Below are 22,825 nucleotides of genomic sequence, written 5' to 3'. Positions count from 1 at the left end.
TGGTTTATGTTAGAATGGATTAGTGGATTACTCATAACCAAACCAATAAAAATTAAACATTCTAAATCAAATGTCTAAACCAAATATAATCAAATCAAATGTCAAAACTGATTTTAATAAACCAATGTAGACATGATTTAACTATTAAATCCATGAAATAAATTTTTCCGCCAAAACGTGATTCAACATTTTCCCGCCAAAAATGCAATTCTGTAAAATTTTCCGCTAGAAATGGAATTTCGCATTTCCCGCCAAAAATATGATTCTACATTTTTCCGCCAAAAACGTGATTTCCTATTTTCCCGCCAAAACCGTGATTCCGCATTTTCCCGCCAAAAATGTGATTCCGTGATTTTCCCGCCAAAAAGTGATTCCACATTTTCCCGCCAAAAATGCAATTCCGTAAATTTTCCCGCCAAAATGTGATTCCGTGATTTTCCCGCCAAAAAGTGATTTCACATTTTCCGGCCAAAAACATGATTTCGTATTTTTCCCGCCAAAAACGTGATTCCGTATTTTCCCGCCAAAATGTGATTCCACATTTTCCCGCCAAAAACATGATTCCGCATTTTTCCGCCAAAAACATGATTCCACATTTTCCCGCCAAAAACATGATTCCGCATTTTTCCGCCAAAAAGCGATCCACATTTTCCCGCCAAAAACATGATTCCATATTTCTCCCGCCAAAAGCGTGATTCCGGATTTTCCCACGAAAACGTGATTCCGTGATTTTTCCGCCAAAAACGTGATATCATAACTCATTTATGTCATTAATTATTATTTGTAGCATTATATGATGATAATATTTATTAATTAATTAATTATTTTATTTTCATGGATTAACTCATTTAACCATTAAACCATCAAATAATTGGATTAATGGATTGACTCAATCCATTTAACAAATGAGTTGGATCAACTCATAAACCATTTAAGCCTAAACTCATTGGATTATGGATCGGTTTGAATCGGTTTATCCATTTTGACACCCCTAACCACGGGTGAAATCCTAAAATTAACAAATTAAAATACAATTATTTAGCATTTTAAGATACAATTATAAATTATTTTTACGGGTTGGTCCAATAACACATACTAATTTTAAAAAAATATATATATATATATATATATTATGGAAACTATTTGAAAGTAGACTTTTAAATTAACTCGAATTATATGTCTTTTAAATAAAAGTGTTATTAAAAAATAACAAAATGATGTTTAATTCCACAGGACAGGAGTATATGGTTGGACGGGTTTGGGTTGGTATTAATACGGGACAATATATCACGGGTGAAATCCTAGAATTAACAAATCAAAATTTAATTATACAATCTTAAACAGTAAACAAAACAAATACAACTTAAATTTTTTATTTTTTATATACAACGCATGTGACCCGCGGTGTACAACAAAAAATATTATACACAACAAATTCATCAGTTTATAAAAAGATAAAATAAAAAATCAAATAATTAATCAGCGATATACCGCGGGTCATATTCTAGTTATTTAAGAAACCAATGTTTAGAAACCTCCATTGGGAGTGCTCTAATAAAACTTGTGAGGAAGAAACAGAGTAAGAGATAGAGAATTATCTCTCCTTTAAAAGAAACAAGAACGAAACAGAAACTTTTATTTTATGCAACCGAAACTTGTTATTAGTTTTCTGAGACATTACACACACTTATATAACATCTTACAGTGGTAACCGTTCCTTGCGTCTAGAAACTGACAAGCGAAACAACACAACTTCTCTAACACACACCCATTAAATATTAATAAACATTGACACATATCATATGTATGTAAAAATATATATATATATATATAATATATCAATATATATATATCAATATATGTAAAATATGTAACATATATACGACCAAACTCAATTATCACTAACAAGTATAACTAAACCATTGACTGTGGCAGAGACTTATTCATAATGGGTCGAAGCTGATTCAAAGCTCGTAACAGCACCATCGTACGTATTACCATTCCCGGACCCTCACTCATATATATATCAAACTCTTGTCACCGTTGACTTTTCCCCAATCAAAGCATTGAATCAATGATCCTAACGTCAATGTCACAATCTTGTTTGTTAATCCAACACCGTACCGGGACACATTCTCCGTCCACTTACAAACGCCATAGCCCATAAGCATACGAACACCATATTTTTCTCCTCCACCACCAATATCATTTTTTTTTTAAACATGAAAAAGGAACTAGATAAACGAAACTTGTGTGAAGCAGACCACAATGAAAATGGATGTATTGCTTATTTACGGGCCAATACATGTATGATAGCTAGGCCGATTGGATGCATTGCTTGTTTTGAAACATGTTATTGTTATTGTGTTGTTATACTGAAGGAGGAGGCTTGAGGCTGTTTTGGATTCCTTTGCGGAAATAATAAACCGGAACTAATTTATTTATTTTTATAAAGAGAGAGTAAAACACAATTTTTCAATAATCTTAATCTATATCCTTTTCTTTTACTATAGAAAGTGAAAAAAAAAAAAAAAAAAAAGAAAGATGCCCTACAAAAAATAATGAGGTTACGATTGTCCCACGAATCTATTATCTCCCAACTTTTACTACACGTAACTTGGGTCGTGACCATGAAATTCCGGTACAATTAGGTCACAAGCTTGTCGAAAATAAGAAGAATGATTCCAGATAGCTTGAAAACATTCATGTTATAGAAAGTGAGAGGAGACGTTTGTATCGGACCATCCCTTCTCCATACGTTTTCGCAGTCGATCACAGCGTTGGTGCCAATCCTTGCCAGTTTTTCCACATCCCAAAACGATTTTTGAAGTCCAAGTTCCCAAGCAGTGTGAAACCTAGCCGAAGCTATTCCGTAATTCGTCTTGCAAACCTCGATCCGTCTCTTCCCATTCGGACCACTGAACTTTCGACGGACTCTGTCAATATGAGTGGTTGCATCATCCACTTGCATTTTTGAGTGCGTTATCTGATCAAGTTTACAACAGAAACAAGATTAAGTACATTCCAATAAGCCACAATTTTTCAATGATTTTCTATTTTTCTTTGGATAACTATTTATCGATGGAATAGAATTGGTTTGCAATATATGTATATAACATTCATAACATACGTACCGCGATTAAAAGAACGTCACTGAGGTCACGTGCGGCTGGTATTCGTGGATCCGACCCAATGTATTGGAGGCAGAAGGGCACATCAGTAGTCTCTTTGCATAGCTTGTCAATGTCTCTGGCTGGAATAGCGTTTGCTACTGGAAACGCGATCAATATCAACGACGTTAAGAAACACATGTGGTTTATTAGCATTGTGGCCATTTTGAGAAACAAAATTTGTTTATTTGTTAGACTTTTGTGATTAAGAACGAGAACAGAGAATTTTGCTTTCAGAATAAGAATGTTTGAGAATAGAATCCTAGAAAAACTTATATTATTGATTGGATGATTAAAACTTTTCTCGTAACCAACATATTTATAAAGTAAAAGCTAATAAGTTTCCAAATAAATAATAGTAATTTCCTATCTTAATAATGCTAATTGCTAAACGAGACTTTTCCTTTTTTTTTTCTTTTTTTTTTTCTGTGTGCTTCAATTTCATTTTACTTTTTATTTATATTTAAAGCTAAAACAGTAATTAATGATAACGTATGGATGCGATTCCTTAATAAATTAGAAAACTCTATATTTGCATAATGCATCTCCAAAAAGACAACATAGACAGTTTTTTTTTGCTTTCGAATTTCTGCTAATTTAGCAAACCGATGGTTTTTTTTTTCTTTTCGAAAAAAGGTTTTATATAAATTCAAACGTACATTTTTAGCATTTTTAAATCTCCCGACTTGGTTTTTGCTTGAAAATCGCATTCAGGTGTATACCCCAAATTGCGTCGAAACTCGAGGGTTTTAAACGTAATGTTTTTCTCGCAATGATGATAAATTATCAAAAACATCAAAAAGGTTTTATTCATTTAACCAATAAATATTACAGATCAGTTCAAAAAACGGGTTTATAAACTAGAAACAGAGAAAAATCGGGTTTGTTAAAAGTGTGAGTGAATAAGCTAAACCAATTAATATCCAAAGTAAATCAAATTCCAATACAACTTAAGCCTCAAGCTTGCTGATAATAAGACGAGTAATTTGACATAGTTTTAGAACATTATGGTAATAGAAAGTGAGAGGAGACTCTTGTCTCGGACCATGCTTTGACCATTCGTCTTCGCACTCACACACAGCATCAAAGCCAGCTTGCGTGCTTCTGGTTATCTCCATACGGTCCGTTGATGAATTTGACTTTTTCTGTCCAACTTCCCAAGCCTTGTGAAAACTAGTGGCCGCGACCTCGTATTTTTCCTCGCATACACCGATCCGATTCTTCCCAAGCGGATCATTTAAACTTTGGCGGATATTGTTGATATGTGTGATTGCATTGGTCACTTGAATTTGGGTCTCAGATATCTAATAAGAAGGTCTCAATCAGAAACCAAAAACAATATTTCTTTTGTAGAATATGAATAAACCAAAGATTTTCTTTAACCTTCTATTTAGTATTTTGGATGCTATTTAATAATACATGAACTGGTGTGGTAACAATTTTTCTACTATAATCTATCATTATCCCTAATTTTACTAACATTTAACAAATATCTTGCCTTTTTTGGTAATATAGTCAAACTCTTAGATATCTGTCTTACATCCGATCTTCTAACAATTTTTTTTTTTTTTTGAGAAAAACAGAAAAAAAAAAAATCAGTTTCATATCAAACGTTATTGTTAGAGACTTTTCTTGATTTATAAAATTTTAATAGTTAATATTTGACTTTCTAAATAGATGTATATATTTATGTCTATTTATCTATATATTTTATATTTGTGATTTGTTTCATTCTTAACGGATATTAATTTTTAACAATTACTTGCTCCATGGTTATAAATTCATTTTAATATCAATCAAAATAAATTATTGATTTTACCAACAAAAAAAAAAACTTCTCATCCTAGTTAAAAATAAAATTAATACAAATTAATCAAAATTGTTACATTAATAATTATCTAAAGTTACCGCAATTAAAAACATGTCACTGAAGTCGCGTGCGGCTACCATACGTTGGTCCGACCCAATGTATTTCAGGCAGAAATCTACTTCAAACGTTTCCTTGCAAAAATTGTGTACGTCTGTGATTGGCATTGTATTTGACATTGGGAATGCAAAGAGCACTAACAATAACAACAATGGAAGAATTTTTTTGTGTTTTATTAGCATTTTGGCCATATTGAGAAACAAAGGTGTTTCTTAATTTTGTTTCCATTTTTGTGTTTCAAATATTCCATTTATAGTTAAATTCAAAGCTAAAACAGGTAATAATAATATATGGATGAGAACGAGATGCCAGAATTTTTTGGGAAAATCTATGACTTTGAATGGTAGTTCATTAAAATAGTAACAGTCGATAAGAACCATGAAAAACTAATGGCAGTTTAATGTTTGGGTTTATAACGTTAAAGGGATTAAAGAAGAAAACTAACGTCCAATAATTATTAATCTCAAAGAAAAAGAATATAAGAAAAACAGAGAATTCATGTAATTATTAAAAATAAAAATAAAAAACATTGAGAACTAAGAATAAGAAATTATCATTAGAAGATTCTATAATCTTCTTAGGGTTTAACTTATTCTTATATTAACTAATCTTAGTAAGAACGTGATTAAAATTTTGCTATATAAGAAGATCACAATGTTCTCTCTCTTAAGCTTGTTATTAAATCTCTTCCTTAATTCTTGTAGTTCTGGTCGCACAATGGAGAATTCAGATATTTGTAAGTTTTGGAAACTAGATATGTTGGAAGAATCAGCTCAAATAGTTTACAAAGAAAAAAAGAGAATCATTGTCGACATCCCGAGTCCCGAAACACGCGATTCGATACCAGACTGGCTTGTGAAAGTGATGAGAAAAGAGAATGGATACGATCCAAAGCTAATCATAAAGAGGAAGCAGCTGGTTCAAACTGATCTCAACACAACCCAATCGTGTCTCTCAATGCATCTCAGCCAGTTAAAAAATACAGATTTTTTGACAAAGGATGAGAACAATTTTTGAAGACTGAAAAGGAAGGTTTGAAAGTGGTTTTGGTGGATCCTAAGTCGCGTAAGCATGACGTTGATTTAAGGAAGTGGAAAGGTAATGGATACGGGGTTTGGAAATATGTGTTCAATAATGGTTGGAACAAAGTGATTGCCACAAAAATCTTTGAAGTCAATCACATGATTGAAATCTGGTCCTTTCGAGATGGAAGTGGAAAAATTTGTTTTGCTCTCTCTTCTCCGACCAAATCTGATGAGTGCAGCTTTCGTCCTTCATCAAGTCGTCACAACGTTGCTTGAGTCACAAGTAACAAAGGAATTTGTTTTCAGACTTTTTTGGAGTTTTTTTTTTGTTTTTCTATTGTTGAGTTAGAGGTTGGATATTTGTCCAATAACCTTATTTTCTGAATTAATTTATTTTAATTTGATTGGTAATAATGCTGATTTATTAACAAAAAAACATAAACAACTTTGGAATATAAATTAAATGCAGATTTAGTAAAAACAAATTAGAATTTGATTTAATTTGTTAGCTGCGGAAAGGTGGAATTTACTTTTTTTATTTTTTGCTAGTTGAACTGTAGAATGATTTAATATATCTAATTTTCGTATTTACAAATTTCTATAAATATATCTGTATTTTTAAAATTAATAGGTTTATCATTCTTAGCTACATATGTTAATAGCTTGAATCAATAATTTATATATTGTGTATTGCAATATGGATATTCACAACCTAAAAGATTAGATTTATAAAGATAAATAACCCGATCTGAATATCCGAACGCCCAGGCCTAGTTGGGATTGCATCAACTAAACCAGAGTAATTGAATCACGTCAAATCATCAAATTCCGGTTCGGTTCGATTCGATTATTGAATTGGAGTGGGAAGCTAAAAACCGGAATTGTTACCCTGTCTCCATCCACTCATATAAATACTCGAGAAACCCTAAAGTTCCTCCAAAACCTCACCGCCACACGAAGAAGAAGGAGAAATGGCTTGCACCGTAGATTTCCGGTGCCTTGACGAAGGATTCGGCGGCAAAACCTACAAACGTAAACGCGAATCTCAAGAACAAGCCGCCGCCGAAGCAATCGCCGATGAAGCATCTATGGACATCGATGGTGCTCCTCCTTCCGCAAAACGCAGCGCCGTCGCTTCCTCTGAAAATCCTGCCAAACCTATGGCTGTAGCGGTTGAGAGACCCACCTACGACGGTGTAATCGCCGGGAAAGTCTCTGGACGGAATTGGAAACAGCCGCGAACTCACAGATCTTCAGGGAGGTTTGTGAAGAACAGGAAACCAGATCTGGAGGAGATGAAGAGGCAGAAGGAGATTAAGAGAGCGTATAAGGAGAGGATGAATGAGCTTAAGGAAGAGATTAGGAATAATAAGGTTGAGAAGAGGAAGAAGAAGGAAGAGAGAGAGAAGAGGAAGAAGGAGAATGTTTTGAGAACTGGTACTAAGTTGCAGAAGATTACAAATCCTAAGACTTTGAAGAAAATTGCTAAGTCTAAGCAGAGGAAGCATCTCAAGAATATTCCTGAGGAGATGTTGAGTGGTGGTAGCAAGAAGAGTATCACAAATTAGGGATTTTTGTTCCTTCTCTTTAAAGGCAATTGTTTTCGTTTTTGTATTTTCTCATGAGGTTTATTCTGTGTTGTTTAGTTAACAATTTGCAGCTGAGAGCTAAATGTTGTGGAAGTTTAATAGTGAGAAACAGTGTTTTGCTTCAACAGATTAGAACCCATCTTTTGTTTGCAGTTTCAATTTCACTCCTTTGAGAAATTGGATTTTGATTATCATTGTCTAATAGTCTTGAATCTGTCGCACCTTAGTTATGTTGTTTGTCCATTGCTATGTCTGGCTCTGCTTCTTGAATCTTGGTGTTTCATGTGCTGCCTTTTACCGTTGGTGCGATAGAGATAGATACTGACTTCGATTTATGGTTTCATTTCGATAGCTTTGTTCGGATGTGTTTTCAATTAAGTGACAAGCATAGAAAGGGTTGATCCCATGAGTTCCTCTTGATTTGAATTGCGCTGATTTTAGATGTTCTTACGAGTATTTCAATTGTAGTCCTATCCTGTGAAAGTGCTTTGTAATGTCTTGAATTTTGATTATGATTGTCTTGAATTTATCACACCTTAGTTATGTAGTTGTTCATTGCTATTTCTGGTTATGGTTCTTGATAAGGATCTTGGTGTTTCTCTAATACTGAATCTCTAACCTAATGACATTTATGGTTTCATTTCAATAGCGTTTGTCTGGTTCTAGTTTTGCTGAAATATAACAGTTGAATGATCCCATGAGTTTTGCTTGTTGTGATGTGTTCTCGGTTTTGTTTGAATTGAGCTGATTAGCTGTTCTTACGAGTTACGAGTAATTTCAATTGTAATTCTGTCTTGTGAAAGAGCTTTATAATTGTTTCATTGGATGAGAGACGAATAATAAACATCTCTATGGCAGTCACTTTACTGTTGAGGATCTTACACAACATGTAAGCTAATGTTGGACCAGATATGTCAAGCTGAAATCTATTGAGAAGTTTTGTGTGACAGTAATTCAGATATATGATCAATTTGTGACGCAAGCGTTGAATATCTTGACATCAGGAACCTTAGGATTCCTTTGGAGTTAGGAAAATTCTGATTCTTAAATTCAAATAGAAACAAGACAAAGATCCTCTCCGAGTTTTTAGATTGTTTCAACATTTACTTTTTTGCTATATTAGGTGGGAGACAATGACTCGTGAAACATCCAAATGTTCTTCTACTCGTCTATAGGTAGGTGGATGATTACATAATTTGGTGAGAGTTGGTCGCATAAAGCTCAACCAATACCATATCTTTTCCCAGATCTCCTCTCAGAACATCTGATAAAATGATTTATAGGAATGGAATATTTAGAAAAGGAAAATCTACACAAAATATTTAACAGAACAGAGACACATTTGGAAAACAAATATGTGACAATTATTGCAAAATAAACAAACAAAAAGTAACCATGACTTTTGGTGAATTAATCAATTTCGGAAGCAAATATTAAAAAAATCATTTTTTTGGGAAGCAGAGGATAGTCCAATTCATCATCTCTCTCTATCTATCGGCTCCAAAAAGTTTTGAGTCTTTACGAATTCCAAAGAAGCATGAAAAACCCTATCCTTATGTAGCTCTTTCGATTTTCGTAATCGCCAAAACTCTTCCTTTCAATGGCGTCAACGCCGCCTCACTGGGTTACCACCACCAACAACCACCGTCCATGGCTTCCACAGCGTCCTCGTCCCGGTCGCGCCGTTACCTCAGCTCCTCCCTCTTCTACAGCCTCTGTTTCTGCCGTCGCCTCTGTTTCTTCAGCTCATCTGTCACAGACTACTCCAAATTTCTCTCCTTTGCAAACCCCCAAATCAGATTTCTCCGGTCGTCAATCTACCCGATTCGTCTCCACCACCACCAATAACCATCGTCAGACCAGGCAAAACCCAAACTACAATCACCGTCCGTATGGTGTATCTTCGTCTCCTCGTGGCTCAGCTCCTCCGCCTTCATCTGTAGCTACTGTAGCTCCAGCTCAACTATCACAGACTCCTAACTTTTCGCCTCTCCAAACCCCAAAATCCGATCTTTCATCGGATTTCTCGGGTCGACGATCGACTAGATTCGTCTCCAAGATGCATTTCGGGCGACCTAAGACTACAATGGCCACTCGACATAGCTCTGCTGCTGAAGATGCACTTCAAAACGCTATCGATTTCTCTGGAGACGATGAGATGTTCCATAGTCTAATGTTGAGCTTCGAGTCAAAGCTGTGTGGCTCTGACGACTGTACCTATATAATCCGTGAGTTAGGGAATCGTGGTGAGTGCGATAAAGCTGTTGGCTTTTATGAGTTTGCGGTTAAACGAGAGAGGAGAAAGAACGAGCAGGGGAAGTTAGCTAGTGCTATGATAAGTACTCTCGGTAGATATGGCAAAGTAACCATTGCTAAGAGGATTTTTGAAACTGCTTTCTCTGGTGGATATGGAAACACAGTTTACGCCTTCTCGGCTCTTATAAGTGCTTATGGGAGAAGTGGGCTCCATGAGGAAGCCATTAGTGTCTTCAACTCCATGAAAGAGTATGGCTTGAGGCCGAATTTGGTTACCTACAATGCTGTGATTGACGCTTGCGGTAAAGGCGGGATGGAGTTTAAGCAAGTAGCCAAGTTTTTCGATGAGATGCAGAGGAACTGTGTGCAGCCAGATAGAATAACTTTCAACTCTTTGCTTGCTGTTTGCAGTAGAGGAGGGTTGTGGGAAGCAGCAAGGAATCTGTTTGATGAGATGTCGAATAGAAGGATTGAGCAAGATGTCTTTTCTTATAATACTCTTTTGGATGCAATTTGCAAAGGTGGGCAGATGGACCTTGCTTTCGAAATCCTCGCTCAGATGCCAGCTAAGAGAATCATGCCTAATGTTGTAAGTTATAGCACAGTTATTGATGGGTTTGCAAAAGCCGGAAGATTTGATGAAGCTCTTAACTTGTTTGGTGAGATGAGATATCTTAATATTGCATTGGATAGAGTTTCTTACAATACATTGCTTTCGATCTATACTAAAGTTGGTAGATCTGAAGAAGCTTTGGATATTCTGAGAGAAATGGCATCTGTTGGGATTAAGAAGGATGTTGTGACTTATAATGCTCTTCTTGGTGGATATGGGAAACAAGGGAAATATGATGAAGTGAAAAAAGTTTTCGCTGAGATGAAGCGAGAGCATGTGTTGCCTAACTTACTGACTTATTCAACGTTGATCGATGGGTACTCGAAAGGAGGTTTGTATAAAGAGGCAATGGAGGTATTTAGGGAGTTTAAGAGTGCCGGATTAAGAGCTGATGTTGTTTTGTACAGTGCATTGATTGATGCATTGTGCAAGAATGGGTTGGTGGGTTCTGCTGTTTCTTTGATCGATGAGATGACAAAGGAAGGGATTAGTCCTAATGTTGTAACTTATAATTCCATAATCGATGCCTTTGGTCGTTCTGCAACAATGGAGAGATCAGCTGATTATAGCAATGGTGGAGCCAATGACTTAGAAGTTGGATCTTTGCCTTTCTCTTCTTCTGCTCTGAGTGAATTGACTGAAACAGAGGGTAATCGGGTAATACAGTTATTTGGGCAGTTAACATCTGAGGGTAATAACCGCATGACGAAAGATTGTAAGGAGGGTATGCAGGAGCTCTCCTGTATATTGGAAGTTTTCCGCAAAATGCATCAGCTGGAAATTAAACCAAATGTTGTAACCTTTTCAGCGATTCTGAATGCTTGCAGGTTTGTTTCTCTTTTGGATTCCCTTTTTGAAGTTAGCAAGTGAAAGATATGACCCAATTGTTAGGGTTATCTTAGATTAGCTCTATGTGGTAATGCTTTTTGGCTGCATTTTGGTGAGGATTCTTATTTTGTTGACATGTTTGTATCAATGTAGTCGGTGTAACTCATTTGAAGATGCATCAATGCTGCTAGAGGAGCTCAGGCTGTTTGATAATAAGGTATATGGTGTTGTTCATGGACTTCTCATGGGTCAGAGAGAGAATGTATGGCTCCAAGCGCAGAGCTTATTTGACAAAGTAAATGAAATGGACGGTTCAACTGCTTCTGCCTTCTACAATGCTCTAACCGACATGCTTTGGCACTTTGGTCAGGTAAAATAACACTGATATTGTAGAGGCCAAGTTTTGTAACCGGTTTTTTATGCGTTACTATTAGTACAAAGGCTTACTTTTGGGAACCTTTTGTATAGAAACGAGGTGCAGAACTGGTAGCACTTGAGGGAAGATCTAGGCAAGTTTGGGAGAACGTGTGGTCTGATTCTTGCTTGGACTTACACCTCATGTCTTCTGGAGCTGCACGCGCAATGGTCCATGCGTGGCTACTAAACATACGCTCCATTGTCTATGAAGGTCATGAGTTACCTAAAGTCTTGAGGTAAGCTACAAGGAGCTCTTGGGGTTCAACTATCAACTTAAACCGGCCTATAATACCCAACACTTTTCAAGCTATGGTTGCTTCCTAAAACTCCATCAGAGCCCCGGGAATGTAGTCCAATCTCCTCTTTTTTGAAATCTGATATGCAGCATGTCCTGGATGCTATGTTTTCTTGTGATAGTTTAAGTTATTAGTCGTACATTACGATTATAGTGTCTTTAAAGAGGCTCATTATTTATGTGGTGTGGTCTTGTTTGCATATCTTTCGAGATCCTTAACTCTTATCACTATCCGGGTTAGTGCAAAACTTGTGATATGTTGTTGTGTTGATTCTTTTTATTGTGGCAGTATATTGACTGGCTGGGGGAAACACAGCAAAGTGGTTGGAGACGGAGCACTAAAACGAGCGGTTGAAGTCCTTTTGAGAGGAATGGACGCACCATTTCACCTGTCAAAATGCAACATGGGACGGTTCACATCAAGCGGTTCGGTGGTAGCAACTTGGCTGCGTGAATCAGCTACACTCAAACTCTTAATCCTCCATGACCACATAAGCACCACCAGAGCAACTACAACAATGAAATCAACAGACCAACAAGAACGGGAACAGACCTCGCTTACTTTGCAGCCTCTTCTTTTGTAGCTTAGTGTGTGATGTAAAACAAATTATGATGATCATCAAGTGTTTAGGACCATTTGGTCCTAACAATGTTTGCTCTGTGCTAATATTTTGTAACAAGCAACTCGATTAATTATGTGAATCATGAATCATATGTTTAAGCTAATCTTGAGATTAATTAGAAACAAAAAGGATTACTTTTTTCCTACAATTAATATTCATTGTAGGAGAAGTAGTCGAAATTAAAGAGAGAAAATCTCTATTGACATTGGCCGTTTCGTGATCCGTTGCTGGTTTAATGGAAACTGAACAGAGAATCCACAGGTTTTCTAAAGTAAACCAGTTTGATTATAATTAAAATAGTTCAACTTGTCAACACCCCAGTGGCGCTTCAACTACTTAGTATTTAACTTGCTTTTTTAATTGTTTTTTTTTCAACTGTTGGTAAATTATACTACATGTTCTTAGAAGATCGATATCGATGTTGTAGAGTTTTCACATATATTAAGAAGGAATCATTGTTTAATCATTTGTTAATTACTTTTTTATACTAAACATATTATTAATAACTTTGAATCAATAGTATTAGAAAACAGTTAATCATTACGTCTTGAAATTTATGATATATTAATTTTAATCAATAAAAAATAAAACAAAAACCTAAAAAATCAAACTTTGTAGAACAAACTAAAATTCTATATTAATCTTGACTTTATTTTAAATTTATGTCAGATGACATGATGACACATATTTATTTCATTATTTTCTTACCAAAACCCACAATAAACAACCACCAACAAAATTCATGGTAAATAGTTAATACTAATACAGTAAAAAATAAAACAATTGAATAAATAAAAATAAAACCCACCGAGAATAAATAATTTGTTGAACACGTGAGAGTATCTTGTTGGTGTTTTGTCATTATCCTCTTAACCTGACACCAAGAAATTTGTAGTAAGTTTATTTGTCACGCAACATATCGAGTTATTTTTGTCTACTGATATACAATTTTTCTTAATTTGATCATAAAAGGATACAGAGAAAAAACAAAATCATAGAAAACGAAACAGAAAAATCAAATACTCTGGGGCAAAATGTTGAAAAGGTAACAAGATTTTTTGCATTTTATTAGAAACTCATTGTCTCATTTGTTTTTATATTTTGATATTTTTGTGGATTATGGATTTTTAAAATTTTTATCTTATATAATAAAATACGTTAATATCAGTAGTAGCCTTTGTTCACCAGTCCCATCGTTGTCTATATAAACCATTCTCCTTCCGTGCTTCATTTTTTATATTCTCTCCCTTACTCTCCATTTTTCTCGATTCTCCGATTTGATCCAACGATTCACAGATCTCTGATCTAATATGGCATCCAACGGTGATAAAGGACTGATCGTTAGCTTCGGCGAGATGCTAATCGATTTCGTCCCAACCGAATCCGGCGTCTCACTCGCCGAAGCTCCTGGATTCCTCAAAGCTCCAGGCGGTGCTCCCGCAAACGTCGCAATCGCCGTTTCTCGTCTCGGTGGACGATCCGCCTTCGTCGGAAAACTTGGAGACGACGAGTTCGGTCATATGTTGGCTGGGATTCTGAGGAAGAACGGTGTCGATGATCAGGGGATTAACTTCGATACAGGAGCTAGAACTGCTCTAGCTTTCGTTACGTTACGTGCTGATGGAGATCGTGAGTTTATGTTTTACCGGAATCCTAGCGCCGATATGCTTCTCCGTCCTGATGAACTCAATCTCGACCTCATCAGATCCGTACGTTTAAATCTCTCCTCTCTGATATCTAGATGTTTTACGATTGTAGAAACCCAGATCTTCACGAGATCTAGAGGTTTTTTAGTTTGAATTTTCTGGGAAACGCAGAAACAAAATTTGATTAGGAGTGTTATTGGGAATCGCGTTATTGAATTTAGAAACGTAGAAGATGATCTCACTCACTGGCGGTGACTTTTCTTTCTTTCTCTAAGATTTTTTATTTTTTATTTTCGCGGGTCCTATTTAGATCCACGTGATTTCTCCAATTTCTTTTTTCAATTTTTACCCAAAATAAAAGCTATAACCTTTTGGCCGTGAACAAGCAAATTAGTTAACCATCACCATCTAGCTTGATTCTAATGAAATGTTTCCCTTAAGTGGTTTTGTAGTGAGCTTAATCTGTGTTCTTTTTTATCTATATTGATAGTCTTGAGTATTTTTGGGTTCATTGATGTGATTTAAAGTAAATGTGCACATATTCGTGTAAAGTTTGATTTTTTTTTAGCAATGGTGGGAAATGATGCCAGGTTGAATATTTATGTGTAAGAAAAGAAAAAAAGAAAAAAAAAAAAAGAATATTTATGTGTAAATAAAGATCTTGATTTTTTATAGCAATGGTGTGAAATGATGTCAGGTTGAATTTTTTTGTGTAAATTTGTTTATATATTAACCTTTACAGCTAATTTCATGGCGAGGATCTTTTGCTTTTCTTGAATAGTTTGATACTGATTGACCCTTGTCGTAGTTAATATTCAAAACATAAAGAATCATAACCACATTTGGGTCCCTTGATAATTATATTCCTTATGATCCAAGTTGTGTTACTTTTTGGTACCAAACTGGCTTTTGTTTTCTTATGTTAGTTTGACGTTTATGTGACCAATGTGGTGTGTTTTTGTGTAGGCGAAAGTGTTTCACTATGGATCAATAAGTTTGATAGTGGAGCCGTGTAGGTCAGCTCATTTGAAGGCCATGGAAGTGGCGAAAGAGGCCGGAGCTCTTCTTTCCTATGATCCAAACCTCAGGGAACCTTTGTGGCCATCAAAGGAAGAAGCCAAGACACAGATCATGAGCATCTGGGACAAAGCTGAGATCATCAAGGTGAGCGATGTTGAGCTTGAGTTTCTAACTGGAAGCAACAAAATCGATGATGAGACCGCATTGTCCTTGTGGCATCCCAACTTGAAGCTCTTGCTTGTTACTCTCGGTGAAAAGGGCTGTCGGTATTACACCAAGGTAACAAACATCTTTATGCATTTACCATCATCATTCATCATTATTATCACTATCATCAACATAATTGTCTCTTGGTTATGCTTTGTGTCTTGTGTCCATTAGGTGATGCCAGAAGGCAAAACTAGTGTGCTATATACTATTATTACAAGATTGCTTTTATGTTAACATCTTTTTAAAATAGGATTCGAGAAACATATTAAAAAAGAATAATCAGAACAGGGTATTTCAATACTGCTGCCGGAATCAATTCTTTCACGTTGATTAAATTATTAGTAGGTTTGGTAGATCTCACCTACTGAATAAGAAATTTAATATTTGTCGTGGACCCTCCAAAAGATTAGTACTTCTTTAATCAATCAAGGGTACCAAAAAGTCGTGATTTCTAAGGTTCTTGGTTTATCAAACATGACAAATGTTCTTGTCAAGAAAGGAAGTTACTTTTGCTTTTCTCATTTGCCGAATCACATGAACATGAAAACGATTTGTTCTTACTTCTTTACGGCAGTTACTCTGTGACCTTCTACCAAAATAGGTCTCTCTTCTTATATACTTTATTTACTAAACTGTATAGACTTTCAAAGGATCTGTTGACCCTTTCCATGTGAACGCTGTGGATACAACCGGAGCTGGAGATTCCTTTGTCGGTGCTCTTCTAAACCAGATTGTGGATGATCAATCCGTTCTCGAGGTATAACTTTCAAAAGAAGCATCCAAATAATCAATGTGCATCCATTGGATGAATCCTTCTTTATCTTCAAGATAGTATATAGGTTCAAACTTCAATATCTGATGACATGTCGGGTTTATTTAACAGGACGAAGAGAGATTGAGAAAAGTGCTGAGATTCGCAAATGCTTGTGGAGCAATCACCACGACCAAGAAAGGAGCCATTCCAGCTCTTCCCTCAGATGCTGAAGTTCGCAGCTTTCTTGAAAAGAAATAGAAACAAAAACAACTCAAGCTTCTACCACGTAATCTGTTTCCGCGGCTTTCTTCTCTTTTTGTATTCTTGTTTTCGAATGGTTGAGATCAAGAAGAGAAACGAATTCAGCATTCCGCTCTGTTTTTGTTACTCTTCTTCAAATGTAATGATTTAAAAAGACGTATGTTGCAATTCAAGGCATCACTTGCTAATAAAATGATAAGGTTTTCCAAGTTTTAGCCTGTATACAGTGATACACAAACCTATTACTGGTTCGAATCAGATCATGGAGAAAGCAAGGCGAAAACAATATATGAGCCCGTGTAGAGACATATGCGAACTAAGTGCTATTTATTACAAAGCTCATTAGTTCATCCATACTTTAGCCTAGGTCAGGGACTAGGAAGTGCTCTTCATCATCATCATACCGGTACTCAAGTCTCTGCTTCTTGTTGGGAACATTAGACTTCATAGGTCTATTGTAGGAATGAACATGAGCCAAATGTGAAAAGGAAAGCTCGGGAACTTCTGCTGCCGGTAGAGCCTCTTGATCAGGCTGGTCACCAAACAGACCCATCTCTGCAAGCCAATCCAGCTCCCCGAGGTCGAGTTGCTCTTTCTGCTAATGTACAACAAGTGATTTATATACATGTCAAAACAAGTTACAAACCAAGACATATAGTATTCATCGATTTAGTAAACCACTTCTCACCTTATTACTGCACTCAAGATCGGAGTAGCGGAAGAATTCATCGGTAGCCCACAAAGGAGATGGAGCAGCGGGTTGCTGAGTTGGCGGTTTAGAGAGACTCTGCTGATTAGATGGGTCAAAGTGATTCTTCTCCACTTCTTGCCTGCAACTAGTGGAACTAAGAGCAACTCGGATTCCAGTGGCTAAGAAACGCTGGTGATTAGCAGAGCGAGTATTTGGTGCATGGGTAGCCTCATCGCAGTCTCTGCACAGCAGAGCCCTATCCTCTACACAGAATATGAAAGCTGCCTTCTCCTGCAAGTCAACAAAGATTTACTACATAAGCAACCTTGAGCTTGAGCATGTGTTTCCCTAGATCCCATTAAGAATATCTACCAAAAATTGGGTCTGAAAATCCAACCTTTGCAAACTAAAAACATCCAAAAACTAATAAATCTCTTGAAATCCCACTACAATCTTTAACTTAGATTTATAAACTTAAATCTTTGTAACAAAGCTAAGAAACTTCTCGATCACTACACTTAAAGAATCTACCAAGCTCAGCTCAATCACTAGATCTCCTCAAAACACACAAAGATCTCTTCAGATACAAATAGAGACAAACAGAGAGACAAAAAAGAGAAGAGGAGAAATTCTTACAAGGCAGATGTCGCAAGGAGGGAATTTAGTTGATAGAGAGTCAAGAAAAAGGCGTTGGTGTTTACTAGCTAGCTTATTAGCAGCATGAACCTCAACGTCACATTTAGCGCACAGAGCAGCTTCATCGGCACAACATATAAGCGTTGCCGGAGCTTTCTCACACACATCACATTGTATCTTCATATTTCTCAAAAAAACAGAACTTTCCTTTAGGGTTTCCTGAGAAGTGAGAATCTGAATATCAGAGGAATCTACAAAACAGGAAAATCAGCCTCTTGTTTTCTTCTCTTGTTCAAGAACAAAACCTTTTTAAAAGACAAAGGACTTGAGAGACAAAAGCAGTTTTGTTTCTGTGAGTGATTGGAGAAGAGAAGAAGATAAGAAGGTTTTATCAGATTTTGGCTATCAAAAGGAACCACATCCTTGCTTCTTACATCAATGCCTTGTAGGTCCTCATTTCTTCAACTTCTGCGGCTCTCGTTGTTTCTCTTCCTCTCTGTCTATTTCACTTGTATTTTAAAGTTAATAAAAAGTGATCTTTAATTAACTTTTTTTTTTTTTTTTGTGAAAATTGACAATTTAATGTTTTTTTCTGACTCTGTATACAGTGTTAGCCGTAAAATCTTGTGGACAATGTTTAACAACAATTTCGTCGGCTGAAAAGTTTTTTTTGCGGTCTGTATTGCATATTGGAGAAGACATTAATGTTCTTTAATATCAATTCAAGTTTGTTGGCCTTTGTGTGTGGACTAATCTTGTGGCTTTCCTTCTTTCTTTTAGAGGATCAAGTCAGTAGTATTTAATTCTCTGAAAATGATTTGGATATTTACCAATAACAATAGTGAACAAATATCATAACACAAATGGGTTTGTATATATCTTAAACACAATTGTTATAAGATTATAACAAATTAACGTGATTATATTTTTTTACATACTATGATTTCGAGACCCAGTCTCTATACCAAAATAACCAAATCCAAACAACTAATAATTGCAGTGCATTGCATTGCAAGGAACTCTGTTTCTTTGGGCTATCCAAATGTTTTCTTCCAAAAGGCTTTCTTCTTAGCACCTAAACGCCAATACCCTGTAGGGCAAGGCACCCCGATAAGCTGTGTTAGCTAAACACTAAAATCCAAGAGACTGCAATTGATGGATGTACAACAATATATAAATGAGAAAGGGATGGTTCAGGAGGAGCACCTCTCACTTAAGTGGAAACATTCATATTCCTCAGCTCTCTTTTTGGGGTTGAGAAGGCTTGAGTCTTACTCCATTTTGTTGTTCCTGCTGTTGAATCCGCTGCTGCATAAGCTGTTGCATCTGTTGCTGTTGAAACTGATACTGCTGCTGTTGCTGGTGTTGTTGTTGCTGTTGTTGTTGCTGCTTCTGTGAATGAATCTGAAGTTGCTGGAACTGTTTTGCAGCTAAGATTGTTTGCATTGACTGATTGTTGGAATAGAATTGCTGGTTTGATCCAAACGACCCATAGTTCAGCGTTGATGGAGCAACTTGGCCAGTTAACACCTTCAGGTGCTGGATTTCCTCCTTAAGTGCTTCGTTTAGTTCTGTTTAAGAGATAAGATAGAATTGATCATATGAACCAAATAGCAGTCTTCGCACAGAGAGATATTGTTTGCAATAAAATAAACTAACCATCCTGCAAGTGAACCTGCTGCTCCATTGTTTGTAACCGCAGCTTCAGCTCATTGTTTTCAACAGTCAAGCCATTTGTGTCTCTCTGAACAAACAGGAATAAAATATCACAATACGTGAGCGAACATTATAATGCTAGATTTAATTTCAATCAGCATGAAGAAAGAGCAAGTCAAAACCAACCTGTAAGAGAGTCAGCTGGGCTGAGAGAGTTGTAGCCTCTGTTTGCAAAGTCTGTACTTTTCTCTCAAGCTCAAATATGTATCTCGTCTTCCTCTCTTTTGATCTTGCCGCGGACTGCCTGTTTGCCCATATCCTATTGTATGACACAAAAAAAATCATACACTTGCTTCACTCATAACAAAAACTTCTCGATTGTACAAACGCAAACGCTTATGTTAGAAAAGTGAACTCGAAATCAAGTAACAGTTTCATTCATGTTTCGTGAGGGTAGGCCATTCCAGAAGTCATGTGGCAACAGTTGAAGCAACTAAATGACTGGTGGCTAAAGATTGAAACCAAAAGCACAAAACATTCACCAAGTCCATCCAAAGTTTGGATTCCAAACTATAAACATGACTTAAGAAACCAGAGAATCACAGAAGAAAAGACGAAAACTAATTACCTCTTAGCACGTTTAGGATCGATGAGAGCAAGCTCAGCAAGTTTAGTAGCAGACATGGACTTCTTAGCATCAATTGTAGAATCATCTTCATTCCCGGACATAAGCATCTCATTGATATTCATTGAACCATCCATAGATTGGCTATGTTGATGCCTGATTCTTGGTCTTTCGCCAAAACTATTAAGCGTATTCTGAGGATTAGAAGTTGAGTCTGTCTGCATCATTGACTCATTTTTCCAAGCAGTTCCTGATGGCTCACCAACTTGAGCAGAAGATGTAGCAGAAGAATTAAACTTATCCATATCAAGATACATAGAGAGTAAGTCTTCTTCAGTCTCATCAGAGAAAGAAGCTCCATCAGCAGCATTACCAACCACACCAAGATCACTATCGAAGCTCAAATCATCGGGAAGAGTAAGGATTTCAGAATGAGCTCGACGATGTCCAATCTTCTTAGGTGGATTATCGAGCATACGGCTCATATCATGACTCATTCGATTAGCATCTGATCCATGACCAATGGGACCAGCTTCTGAGAATGCAGGGCATCGACCTGATGGAGATGGAGGAGGAAGACCTCCACAAGGAGGTGCCGGAGATTTCTCCTTATCCATTTCTACTGACTTATCAACAAATCAACAATCCTGCAAAAGATTATCACACATAAGACTAGTAAGTTGGCGAATTCAAGCTAGTAACTTACTACATGGAAGAGAAACAGTGAAGCAACCATAGAAAAAGGACACGTTTTTAATCATACCCCTGAATCAAAGGAGACGACTTTGTAAGACCCACTAACAAAATAGATCTAAATCAGCTGTAGTGTGACTCTGCAAATAGAGAGAGAGCGAGATCCAGGAGAAAAAATGTAAGATTTTCAGGTTAAAGTTTAAGGCTTTAGGACAAAATAAAGAGGGAAATTTGAGTTTTTGGAGAAGGAAATGAGAGGAAGAGAAGAGAGAGATCTAGGAGATGAGGGAAGGAGAGAATTCGATTCTTACAACAGATCATCATCATGATGAGTAGGTAATATGCTCTTAAAACGCGTCGTTTTGCGTGTTCCGCCATTTCCGTGAGTGTGACGAAGAAAGAGATTGCAGAAGAGATAAACGAAGAATATATTAATGTCAACTTGTTACCATAAGGCCTTTTTGTTAAACAACTTATGGGCTCAAAGCCCATCAAATCAAGGCCTTGTCGCTTCATGCTCTTTTCTTTTGTTGGATTGGAATAGGCCTGGGCAAAAAAACCGCTAACCAAATAACCGACCGAACCGAACCGAAAAAAACCGAACCATATCCGAACCGAAGTTTTTAAAATAACCGAATGGTTTGTAAAATCCCCTATCCAAACTAACCAAAACCGAACCGAACCGAACCGATAACCAAACGGTTAACCGAAATATCCAAAAACCTATAAGATACCCAAAAATAATATCCAAAACTATAATTATAAACTCAAAATATTAATTATTTTTAGAATCAAAATAATCAAATACTTTAAATAATCAAAATATTCAAATATTGTTTGTTATATTTGTCAAAGTTAAATACTCTTTTACAAAATTGAATCAAATTTTAATATTTTTTTTCTAATACTTTCTTTTTTTGTATTTTCTTTTTGTATTTTTTTGGTTAATTTTGGTTAGTTACGGTAAATTTTGGTTAATTTGGGTAAAATCCCGAACCAAACCGAACGTGATAAAAGTTTGGTTAGTTACGATTATCTATTTAAATATCCAAACCGAACCGAACCGAACCGAAATTCTTAAAATATCCGAATGGTTATTATATTATCATATCCAAACTAACTGAAACCGAACGTAACCGAACCGAAACCGAATGGTTAACCGAATGCCCATGCCTAGATTGGAATATATAATGTCCACTGATCACAAACATAGTTGTATGGATCTAATAAATTCAATGTATCATCTTTTGAATTGACGGTCAGTTGAAAATCTCCTATATTAATTACAATGAATTTATTGTAAATCTATTAATTAAACATTATTTTCAATATTCTTTTATTACATATCTCTGATTAGAAAAAATCATTGTAAATGATTAATTAATAGATTTACAATGAAATTTATTAGGTCCATACAATTAATAGATTAAACACTATTTCCAATCTTCTTTTATTACATATCTCTGATTAAAGAAAATCATTTGAACCTATAACTAAAAAGTTAAAATTTTCTAAATTATTTAAAGAGAAATATCCTAGAAAAGCACTAAAACAAAATTTCAAAATTAGCATTTGTAAGTTGCCACAATAACTATTTTATCGTTATCTGATTATGTAAAATAATAAATTAATTACAATATGAAATTATGATTATAATACGATCGCATGAAACGTCAATCAAATGTTTATATTAGTTTTTTTTTAATTTGAAATTTGTTCTATTTTTGAAATTTTGGAAATTATATATTAACTTTTGGTAACAATTTTTTTTGTGCTATTTGTGAGAATTATCCTATTTTTATTGAATTTTTATGATAGCAAAAAAATATATCAAATTTAACAGTCAACAAGAACTGTGAATTGTTATGATCGAATCAAAGCAAGATGTAT

At 35.7% G+C, this 22,825-nt stretch overlaps 8 protein-coding genes across 12 annotated transcripts; 4 read left to right on the top strand and 4 right to left on the bottom strand.

The window, feature by feature from the left end:
- Positions 1–2,398: 2,398 nt before the first annotated feature.
- Positions 2,399–3,593, bottom strand: LOC9315394 (pectinesterase inhibitor 5). The gene is made up of 2 exons (XM_002879281.2): positions 3,135–3,593; positions 2,399–2,986 (listed from the first exon to the last, which is right to left on the bottom strand). Exons 1-2 carry the CDS (start codon positions 3,333–3,335, stop codon positions 2,648–2,650), a joined length of 540 nt encoding a protein of 179 aa, XP_002879327.1. The 5' UTR covers positions 3,336–3,593; the 3' UTR covers positions 2,399–2,647.
- Positions 3,594–3,953: 360 nt separating this feature from the next.
- Positions 3,954–5,545, bottom strand: LOC9317243 (pectinesterase inhibitor 5). The gene is made up of 2 exons (XM_002879280.2): positions 5,079–5,545; positions 3,954–4,474 (listed from the first exon to the last, which is right to left on the bottom strand). Exons 1-2 carry the CDS (start codon positions 5,286–5,288, stop codon positions 4,121–4,123), a joined length of 564 nt encoding a protein of 187 aa, XP_002879326.1. The 5' UTR covers positions 5,289–5,545; the 3' UTR covers positions 3,954–4,120.
- A 51-nt stretch (positions 5,546–5,596) lies between these two features.
- LOC9317242 (B3 domain-containing protein At2g31420) lies at positions 5,597–6,560 on the top strand. Its single transcript, XM_021027139.1, is given in 2 exon segments — positions 5,597–6,097; positions 6,100–6,560. Coding segments are annotated over 2 exon segments (645 nt in total). The 5' UTR covers positions 5,597–5,751; the 3' UTR covers positions 6,399–6,560.
- Positions 6,561–7,048: 488 nt separating this feature from the next.
- LOC9317241 (rRNA-processing protein CGR1) lies at positions 7,049–7,913 on the top strand. The gene has a single exon (XM_002881128.2). It carries the CDS (start codon positions 7,094–7,096, stop codon positions 7,688–7,690), a length of 597 nt encoding a protein of 198 aa, XP_002881174.1. The 5' UTR covers positions 7,049–7,093; the 3' UTR covers positions 7,691–7,913.
- Positions 7,914–9,187: 1,274 nt separating this feature from the next.
- Positions 9,188–12,846, top strand: LOC9317240 (pentatricopeptide repeat-containing protein At2g31400, chloroplastic). Its single transcript, XM_021027601.1, has 4 exons — positions 9,188–11,407; positions 11,562–11,778; positions 11,877–12,061; positions 12,410–12,846. Exons 1-4 carry the CDS (start codon positions 9,312–9,314, stop codon positions 12,702–12,704), a joined length of 2,793 nt encoding a protein of 930 aa, XP_020883260.1. The 5' UTR covers positions 9,188–9,311; the 3' UTR covers positions 12,705–12,846.
- A 1,026-nt stretch (positions 12,847–13,872) lies between these two features.
- LOC9315393 (probable fructokinase-1) lies at positions 13,873–16,843 on the top strand. The gene is made up of 4 exons (XM_002881126.2): positions 13,873–14,452; positions 15,356–15,688; positions 16,260–16,376; positions 16,503–16,843. Exons 1-4 carry the CDS (start codon positions 14,054–14,056, stop codon positions 16,629–16,631), a joined length of 978 nt encoding a protein of 325 aa, XP_002881172.1. The 5' UTR covers positions 13,873–14,053; the 3' UTR covers positions 16,632–16,843.
- Positions 16,797–18,496, bottom strand: LOC9315392 (B-box zinc finger protein 25). 2 transcript variants are annotated; one of them, XM_021027951.1, is made up of 3 exons: positions 17,962–18,496; positions 17,323–17,616; positions 16,797–17,232 (listed from the first exon to the last, which is right to left on the bottom strand). In XM_021027951.1, the coding sequence occupies exons 1-3, from the start codon at positions 18,142–18,144 to the stop codon at positions 16,993–16,995; spliced, it is 717 nt and encodes a 238-aa protein (XP_020883610.1). In that variant the 5' UTR covers positions 18,145–18,496; the 3' UTR covers positions 16,797–16,992. The 2 variants fall into 2 exon arrangements, with proteins under 2 accessions (XP_020883610.1, XP_020883611.1); XM_021027952.1 differs by having other exon boundaries at positions 16,816–17,229; positions 17,962–18,441.
- A 317-nt stretch (positions 18,497–18,813) lies between these two features.
- LOC9315391 (probable transcription factor PosF21) lies at positions 18,814–21,337 on the bottom strand. Of its 4 annotated transcripts, none has more exons than XM_021029240.1 (7): positions 21,247–21,337; positions 21,006–21,075; positions 20,246–20,889; positions 19,804–19,936; positions 19,621–19,705; positions 19,168–19,532; positions 18,814–19,051 (listed from the first exon to the last, which is right to left on the bottom strand). In XM_021029240.1, the coding sequence occupies exons 3-6, from the start codon at positions 20,857–20,859 to the stop codon at positions 19,198–19,200; spliced, it is 1,167 nt and encodes a 388-aa protein (XP_020884899.1). In that variant the 5' UTR covers positions 20,860–20,889; positions 21,006–21,075; positions 21,247–21,337; the 3' UTR covers positions 18,814–19,051; positions 19,168–19,197. The 4 variants fall into 4 exon arrangements, with proteins under 4 accessions (XP_020884899.1, XP_020884901.1, XP_020884902.1 ...); XM_021029242.1 differs by having other exon boundaries at positions 21,045–21,075; positions 21,247–21,336; XM_021029243.1 differs by lacking the exon at positions 21,006–21,075 and having other exon boundaries at positions 21,247–21,324.
- Between the last annotated feature and the right edge of the window lie 1,488 nt (positions 21,338–22,825).

The sequence above is a fragment of the Arabidopsis lyrata genome (genome assembly GCF_000004255.2).
Source record: "Arabidopsis lyrata subsp. lyrata unplaced genomic scaffold ARALYscaffold_4, whole genome shotgun sequence".
In the NCBI taxonomy this organism is placed as follows: Eukaryota; Viridiplantae; Streptophyta; class Magnoliopsida; order Brassicales; family Brassicaceae; genus Arabidopsis; species Arabidopsis lyrata.
The sequence above is the reverse complement of the archived record's forward strand: the minus strand, read 5'-3'. Positions and strand labels throughout refer to the sequence as shown.